The following is an 8,790-nucleotide window of genomic DNA, read 5'->3' as shown; positions in this document are numbered from 1 at the left end:
TTAACGAGGTCTGCACTTCTGATGGTAGTTCATTTAGACGAGTAGATTTAGACCATTTCATGACGAGTTCATTAGTTTTCTCTTTAGCATCGGGGAAGGAACTTCTCATACAATGAATTCCCCTAACTTTATTTACCTCTTTCCATCTATCCCCTATTTTTTTTGTTTTGCCAATTTTACATAAAAAAAATCCATCTATTATTTATTTTTCGCTTCTTGTTTGTTTTCTGTACACTTTTTCGCAGTTTCGACCAGTTCTGCTTTAATTCTCTCATTGCTTTGATCCGCACTCCTGTCTTTATGCGCGTTTTTGAGTAGTTTGTTCCATCCTTAAACAAACTTATCATTAGCATAATTATGTTTTCTTCTGCTCACCCCTTTAAAATTACATTTTGTTGGTAGAGGATAGACTGCCTGTAATAGGTCCCGAAAAAACCCATCAACATCCTCCATCTCATATGCAGCATACCATTTTTGTATAGTTGCCATTAGTTCGTTATTTATGCTTTCTGGCAACTTGTACCTTTGTCTCTGTCCATTCCTCTGTATTTTGTCAATATGAATAAGAACTGACAAGGAAAATGATCACTTACAAGGTTACTGACTACATTAGCATTTGCTGAAAAACCAAACATAATGAAAAGCACAGCAAAGTCTAACCTCCCTCCACGTAAGTGAGTAGGTTCATTGTAACCCAGCATATTGATATCATCCAGTTCCTCTAAAAAGTGTAACCATCTTCGACCATTAATGTTGTTCATGTCTAGCATTGATATCACCAACTAGTAAACATACATCATTACATAAGTACTGGCATATCATCACTGTCAAATTTATGTGGATGCACATACATGTTGACGATGAGTATTGTATTTCCTTCAGTATAGATCTTAACAATTAGAGTTTCTATTTTATTTCTTATACCATAGGATATCAGTTCAGATGGTATGTCTTTTTAATGTATGTTAATAGACCTCTAATATTATTTTGTCTATCTGCTGCTAGGTAGTAGCTCTGATAATTTCGCAGTTTTAATATAGTATCATCCTCAGTAGCCGTTTCCTGGAGGGCTATAACATCTATATCGTATAACATCAGATAAGCATGTACATCAGTGGTTCTAGAGTGTAGACCATTCACATTCCAAAATTAGGATATCTAAACTCTTAGTACCCATTATCTATTACCCCCATCTACCTTTGTATTTTCATTTATGCAAGCATCAATTATACATTTTATCTGTTTCAATATTTTGTCATGCAATGTTTCAGGAATACTGGCCCACTTGTGAATTATTTCATCTCTCACATCAGATTTTCCAGGGCCCCATAACGAAGTTGCCCTGGTATTACTCTTTCCATCAACAGTATTTCTCACTTCACTCGTTTGTCTTGTACCTTCGCTGTGTTTTTCATGTCGTTTAGTCATGGTCTTTTTATTTTCCTCTACCATCTTCCGCAGTGTGCGAATTTCCTGTTGTAGTTGTCATACTACGTCGACAATATCCCACAGTTCTCCTGGCACCTTAGTTCTTTTAGGTGTCATCGGAATGACACCTGATGTAGCTCCGTTTCTATTCGTCGGCAATTTTCCATTTTATTCCATCCTTTTTTTCCATACGTTTCCGGGCGGTAGTGGTGGTTCCTCGACTGGCCGCAGCTCTTTTCGTTTACAAGGTTGTTCTTCCCCTGTACTTTGCAGTTGCACTGTGCGCAGCTGTGGCCTCTTTTCGCATAGCACGGAGCCGGCGTTATGTTCGCCAGAACAGTTGCAGCACCGTGGAGTAACACAATGCCCATTTTTTATTTTGCTACTACAAGTACATTCCTGGGAATTGTGTTTGCCTCCACAGTATCGACACCGCAAGTCGCTCTGACATATCCAGGCCATATGTCCCCACTCTGAACACTTGTAACACAACACTGGCTGATCTATAAATTTTACTACCTTTCTATATCCAATACCAGATATAAATACCTTTTCGGGCACATCCCCCTTCATAAGACCAACTACTTTATTCTGTTTATTTCACCTCTTACCTCACGACGTTTAGCCCAAACAAAGCATTCATCGTTCAATAGGAAGTTAGGTTCTAGTATAATAGGGTACATGAATACTATTACTTTGGTGAGTTTCTCGCTAGGGTCAGGTACCTCCATAATGACATTATCAAATCCTACGGTGGTTAGTATCTGCACTGCCTCATCTCCTTCCACAGTCAAGTACGTTCTGTTACGCCTTTCTTTGAGAAGTGGTTTGAATTGTTTGCGCTCCCTTCCTAGCGTAGCGGCCCATAACAATATTGTTCGTGAAACGTCAGCTGCGTATCACTCGGAAAGTAGTATTTCTTCCTCTCTGTACTTACTTTGCTCGTCTCTTCCGCTCCTGTCACACTGATTTGCTGGTCCTTTTCTTGCACCAAGGCTTCTTTTCTAGCACATGAATCAGTATTCAGTTTCTTGTGCCGGGCACTTTAACTATCACTTCCGCTGTTTTGTCGTGCTTACTCTCGTCGCCTCCTGTTTCTCTTGTTGACTATCTCCTGCCATTTCTTATCCGCTGCATCTACATGTGTTGGCCATTGCATTTCCATATCCGACTCGCTATCAGTTAGACGCAGGTCACTTTTCAATAATACTATTGCAGTTCTTTCTTCCTCTAAATTGTTTCCGAGTTCCTGTCCACCACTCGCTCCAGCCATGGTGAAAGGCGTGGGCCGCTATGTCCAGCGATCGTCGTAAGCGCTCGTTCGGTCACCAGGGGTTCACAGCTCGTTAGTAACCACTAAGCACGGTGTCATGGCGACAGTTTCACACTTCCAGGCGTAGGTCCGTACTCGACAAGAGCCAAGCACGGAATGCGCCCATGTTGATGGCTGGTCTGGACGAGTCTGGAAACGCGACAAAGCTGTACGTTATAAGTTCAGGCGATAGTACATACAATCATGAATATATACATGCATATATATATCCATACACCCATATACAGTACGTATACACGCATATATCAGTGCATACGTTCATATATACTTGCGCACATGTATATATGCATGCATGCATATATTCATACATACATACATAAATGCACACATATGCATATATTTACATGCGTAGATGCATGCATTCATATATAATTGATTAAATGCATACATGTATGCTAATACACATACATGCATAAATGCTCTACTTGCACACATGTATACATGCACATACACACGTATACTTACGGACGTACACACATGTGTATATATATATATATATATATATATATATATATATATATATATATATATATATATCCTTATGCACAATTATATATAAGTACATACATAGGTGCATGCATATATGCATACTAACATAAATGCATCCACATACATGCATATATTTAATCGTACATGCATACATGTAAGCATCCATATATGCATACCTACACGGATGCATACATGCATATATATATATATATATATATATATATATACACATATATATATATACGTACATACGTATATACATACATTCGCATATACGTGCATGCATAAATGCATGTATACATACATATATGCATATATGAAGACTTGCAGACATGCATATATGTTATCATGCACACGTATACATATGTGTACATATATATATATATGCATATGTCCTAAGTTACGTATGTGCATACATACACATGTGAATGCCTACATACATTCACACTTTCATATATATACGTACACGCTTATACACAGGTATGCATACATACAAGGATATATGTATACATTTATATATTCACGTATACGTGTTCACATATATGCGTAATTACACATGCATACATGTCTATCCATAAATATACACACATATAAACATATATGTATATACACACATGCGTATGCCTATATAGTTACATTCATACTTGCATATATGCATACATGCTTAGGTATATGCATACAAGTATACGTATATAGGTACACGCATACATACAAGCATACATGCATACATTCCTATATACACGTATGCTCACACACATATATCCATAGTCACATATACGCATGTCTACATGCGTACAAATATACATACATGCGCACACACATACGTATATACATATATGCGTACGTACATACGTATATACATACATGCGCACACACATACCTATATACATACACGCATACACACACGCAAGCGTGTACCCAAATATCCATCATCCGGGAAGTCTGTTTTCCAGTCGTGGACTCGTCGTCTTCCCGAAGAACCTCGAGGACTTTTGGGGGACTTCGGCGACGACAAACGGACAAAATTTTGGCCCCTCGACGAGACTCAAACGCAAAGGCCAGAGGCAGCCAGCAAGCACAACGAGCCGAATAAAAAATAATAATAAAATAAAAAAGAGGAACGGCAGCTGAATGCGCCGACTAGAAACTATGGAGCCAAGGACGGAGAGCAGGACATAAGAAGGCGACTTTGGTGATAACGGTCGAAGGACACACCGGCGCCGCCGTCCTGCTCCTGGAGGAAGGAACGAGAGCCTCCTTCCGGGAAAAACGTCCTGTGAGCTCCTCCTCGTGGAACTTTGTAACATTACGCGGTATTACTTATGCTTTGGTGCCGCGGGAGTGAAGAAACTCGAGTGAGTTTGGTGGCTTTATTCTGGTTAGCGCGAGTGTCGACCTAGGCTGGGTCGGCAGGCAGGTCTCGGAGGCCTGCCCTAACCACAAAAGTGACTGCAGAGTGACCTGAGTCGCGCACCGCTTGTGACGAGTACAGAAAAGAACTGGGCTGGACACCTTTTTTTTTTTTTTTTTTTTTTTATTGCAAGTATTTACAAAATAAAAAATTGCGGGGGTCACAACCCGCTACTTCCAATTAATTCTGAAGGACTTTTACAATGTATTACAATACTAAAGGTTAATATGCTGGCAGCCATCTCTTCGGTACTCTTCTGTCTCCCGGTCTGATGTGTCGTTTTGTCTCAGTCCATGCCTTCCGGGATCCCAGGTAAGGACGGCCAGTCGTCTTTGCTGTAAAGAAAGAAAAAGTCATGGTGAGCGGATATGCTTGTTGTACATAGGCTATATATTCAGTGTGTATTCATCAAGAATATAAAAATAATAATATGGGTGGCATTATCTGGTATGTGATACCTCCGTTAGGAGCCGTAGCCGGTTTGGGTTGATCGCGCCCAAATGCCTACTCACTAGACCCTCCGGTGAAGTGGCAGGACCCGCTCGAAGAAATGCAGACGCTGGACAGGTAGTCAAGTAGTGGACCAGCGTATTGGCCCCCACCGCGCCGCAGTGTTGGCAGTCTTCTTGGCGTCCCGCAATCTCCCAAAAACATCGATATCCTAGCCTAAGTCGATGTAGGATCACTTCTTGCGGCCTGGAGAGGCGCATTCCTGTGGCCAACTTCTCATAGTTGGAAGTCCTCTTGTACCACAGGGCTGACGGCCTCATGGGCGCCATCAACTTGTGGTTTTCTACCTCTCGCCGGGTCAGTGTTCTTGTGGCGATGGTCAAGATCTCTGCCGGACTCGGGAGCACACCAATCCCGCCGTCCATATGGTGATTGGTCGCTGGTTTCCTTGCCTTCCTATCTGCCTCTTCGTTCCCCGGCAGGCCGATGTGTCCGGGGATCCAATTAAGGACGACTATCCGTCCTTGCTCATGGAGTGACCTTATCTGAAACAGCAAAGATGTCATTAGTTGTACATAGTCTTGATGTATGTCATTATGGATACTTTGTATCAATGACAGACTATCAGTATGTACTACAACATGGCTTTGGTGGGTGTTGAGGGCGTGGGTCAGCGCCAGCCCCACTGCAATTCCCTCCGCTTGCATTGAGCAGCGAGCGCCCTGTCGTGTGTCTTGTGTGACAAACGCCGCACCCGCCGTCCTACGCTCAGCATCTACTGATCCGTCGGTGTAATACACCACGGAGTTTTCAGGTGTGACGGCCCTCATAGTCTCCACAGCTTTCGCCCGCAGTTGCGGTAGTGGTGCACTACGCCTCATCGCCATTATTGAGATCTTGGCTGGTAGACTCTCCCAGGGCGGAGGTTGCACATATCCATCCACCGGTACATCCCTCCTTTTTAGTAGGATGAGGTCCTGCAGGTGTAAATCCCTGATGCGTCGCGCGAGCTTCGCCGACCATCTGTTCATCGGGAAAACCTCAGGGTCCTGCTGCAGGGCCGCGTTTATTCTTCGCTGTAGGAAGGAGTTCTGCTGCTTTTGGATGACTCTGGTAGTGAAGGCGGCCAGACGTTGTGAAATCCTGGCACTGACCGGCAGTATTCCCGTCTCTTGTTGCATGTTGGCAACCAGGGTCCAGGGTGGTGCACCAAGTATGACGCGCAGGGCCCTGTTTTGTACTGCGTCTATCTTGGATATCTGGATCTTAGAGAGGCCAGCAAGGGCATAGTCTAGCAGTGGCCTTATCGCGCTTACGTAGAAGGTCCTGAGAACCTTACTAGTGGCCCCGGCTTCCCTGGTTGCCAAAGACCTCATGACATTTATCCGGGCAAGGGCCCTTTCCCGGAGGTAAGCCACCTCTGTCTTAAATGACAGCCCGGAGTCTATCCATACGCCAAGGTACATGTGTGCTTTTACCCACTCTACCTCATGCCCTTGTAGGAGTAGTCTGTTTGCCAAGGGCCTTTTGCCGCCAATACATATGGCCTTGGTCTTTGGTGGCGATATCTTAAGGCCAAGCACATTGCACTTCTCTGATATGTCAGCAAGGGCTTTTTGTGCTTTTCTAAACTTGGCTCCTCTCCCCGTCACCACTAGGGCGACATCGTCTGCATAGGATATCAGATGACATCCCTTAGGTAGTGGGGTGGCAAGCAGTTCTGCCACGCACTTAGCGTACGCAAAAGTAGCAAACGACCCCTCCTGGCCGAAAGATGGCTCGACAGGGCCTAGGTTGTGCTTTCATGAGGATACAAATGTCTGTAGTACAGGCGTAATATGGACTTAACCCACACAAGGCCGAATGCCAGCTATTTCTACACATTCTTTGTCCATAGTCCCCCACATGTGCTTCTATGCGATATTTTGGCTTATAGTCTCGCCGCTGCAAGTAATGGGATGGACAAAATGTCTGCATGTGCGTCTGGTTTTTTAACGTTGCAACCAGTGCACCTACCTGGACAATGCTCCCAAGGAACCCCGACTTCTAAGGAACCCCGGCTCCTATGTTAGTTTTCCATCTTTTAAGACTGCTTTTTTATAGTTCTACTTTGAATGCTCTAGGGTTAAAAAAAATAGTTACAATCTTACTGCCCCCTTCCAGAAAAATAGGATAAATTAAAACGTGTATCATGCTGCATTGCAGTACCTATCTAGTACAATTCTTTTAGACGGGATTAGATTAGAAGTGTTACTTATTCTATTCTTTTCAAATTATCTTTTCAGATTATCAAGACCAAAGACCCATTTGATCTACGAAGAAGCTCGCCACGGGCGGACTTTGGGCTACTTGGAAAGGTGGTCGTCCTAGGTGTGTGGGTCGACTGGTTTTATATATATATGTATATGTATGTATATATATAAATGCATATATGTATATATATATACATATATACATATATATATACATATATGTATATATACATATATATATATATATATATATATATATATATATATGTGTGTGTGTGTGTGTGTGTGTGTGTGTGTGTGTGTGTGTGTGTGTGTGTGTGTGTGTGTGTGTGTGCGCGTGCGAGTGTGTGTGTGTGTGTGTGTGTGTGTGTGTGTGTGTGTGTGTGTGTGTGTGTGTGTGTGTGTGTGTGTGTGTGTGTGTGTGTGTGTGTGTGTGTGTGTGTGTGTGTGTGTGTGTGTGTGTGTGTGTGTGTATCGTCCTGGCAAATGGAAATAAGCTCCACCGCAAGGACTCGAACGTTTGCCATAGTGACTGCTTATTATTATGGCTGGCTCAAAGTTATCGTCTTTGCTTCATAACAAGCAGTTGCTAAGGCAAAGGTTCGAGTCCTTGCAGTGGAGTTTATTTCCATATATATATATATATACATATATACATATATACATATATATATATATATATATATATATATATATATATATGTATATGTATATATATAAAAATATATCGTTCGAAATACGAGTGAAAATAGTAACAATCATTTAGAAATATATATATTTTCACTCGTATTTTCGAACGATATATTTTGATATCTGTAACGAATTTTTATGGGTTTAATGTTACATCACGGGTGCAACTTGAGGACTATATTTACTTTAAATGGCAGTGGGACCGAAGCAGTCAATAATATTCAAGAAGAAGATGCTTACAAAGGACAGTAGGAAGAAATTGTACGTTCACGTATTTAGCAATACAATATATACGCCCACAGACATAAAGTTTGATTATGTAAACACGTGCCAGGGATTTTACTCACCTCAAAGAATGCCCCTCCCATGAAAATACCTAATTTGTTTTGATAATCTCTTTCTAAATAATTCACTCAACTGATGAAGGGTCTTGGTATGAATGTGATGAGATTATCTCTAACGCTCCTCACACCCACTCTTAATAAGGTGATACACATATTGTATATTGCTTTGTAACGAAGACATCAATAGATTTCATTCAGTGGATGGGTTTACTGGTTCCTTTTCCGTGTAATAATGCTCTTTTGCGTGTTACCCATTCCACCTCCTGCATCACAACATCATCCATATACAACCATTCTTCATTCACCCCTGTCTTCTGTCCTCTCCCGTCCTTCGTCAACAGACATTCCCCTCTTCCCCAAAGCCCCCTTCACCCCATCCATCCACCTCATCCT

The 8,790-nt window shown here is 42.1% G+C and overlaps 1 protein-coding gene across 1 annotated transcript in view; it reads right to left on the bottom strand.

Annotated features, from left to right (window-relative positions):
* Positions 1 to 2,810: 2,810 nt before the first annotated feature.
* Positions 2,811 to 8,790, bottom strand: part of LOC143020437 (uncharacterized) — a 9,113-nt gene continuing 3,133 nt past the window's right edge. The window contains exons 2-5 of the mRNA XM_076176857.1: positions 5,750 to 6,910; positions 5,174 to 5,656; positions 4,878 to 4,996; positions 2,811 to 2,907 (exon numbers count right to left, since the gene is read on the bottom strand). Of these exons, the coding sequence (XP_076032972.1) occupies positions 2,811 to 2,907; positions 4,878 to 4,996; positions 5,174 to 5,656; positions 5,750 to 6,910 (1,860 nt within the window). The remainder of the gene's footprint in view (positions 2,908 to 4,877; positions 4,997 to 5,173; positions 5,657 to 5,749; positions 6,911 to 8,790) is intronic.

Source organism: Oratosquilla oratoria, chromosome 40 (genome assembly GCF_046742065.1).
Source record: "Oratosquilla oratoria isolate Oo_2021 chromosome 40, ASM4674206v1, whole genome shotgun sequence".
Classification (NCBI taxonomy): Eukaryota; Metazoa; Arthropoda; class Malacostraca; order Stomatopoda; family Squillidae; genus Oratosquilla; species Oratosquilla oratoria.
This window is presented reverse-complemented; position numbering and strand designations above follow the sequence as displayed.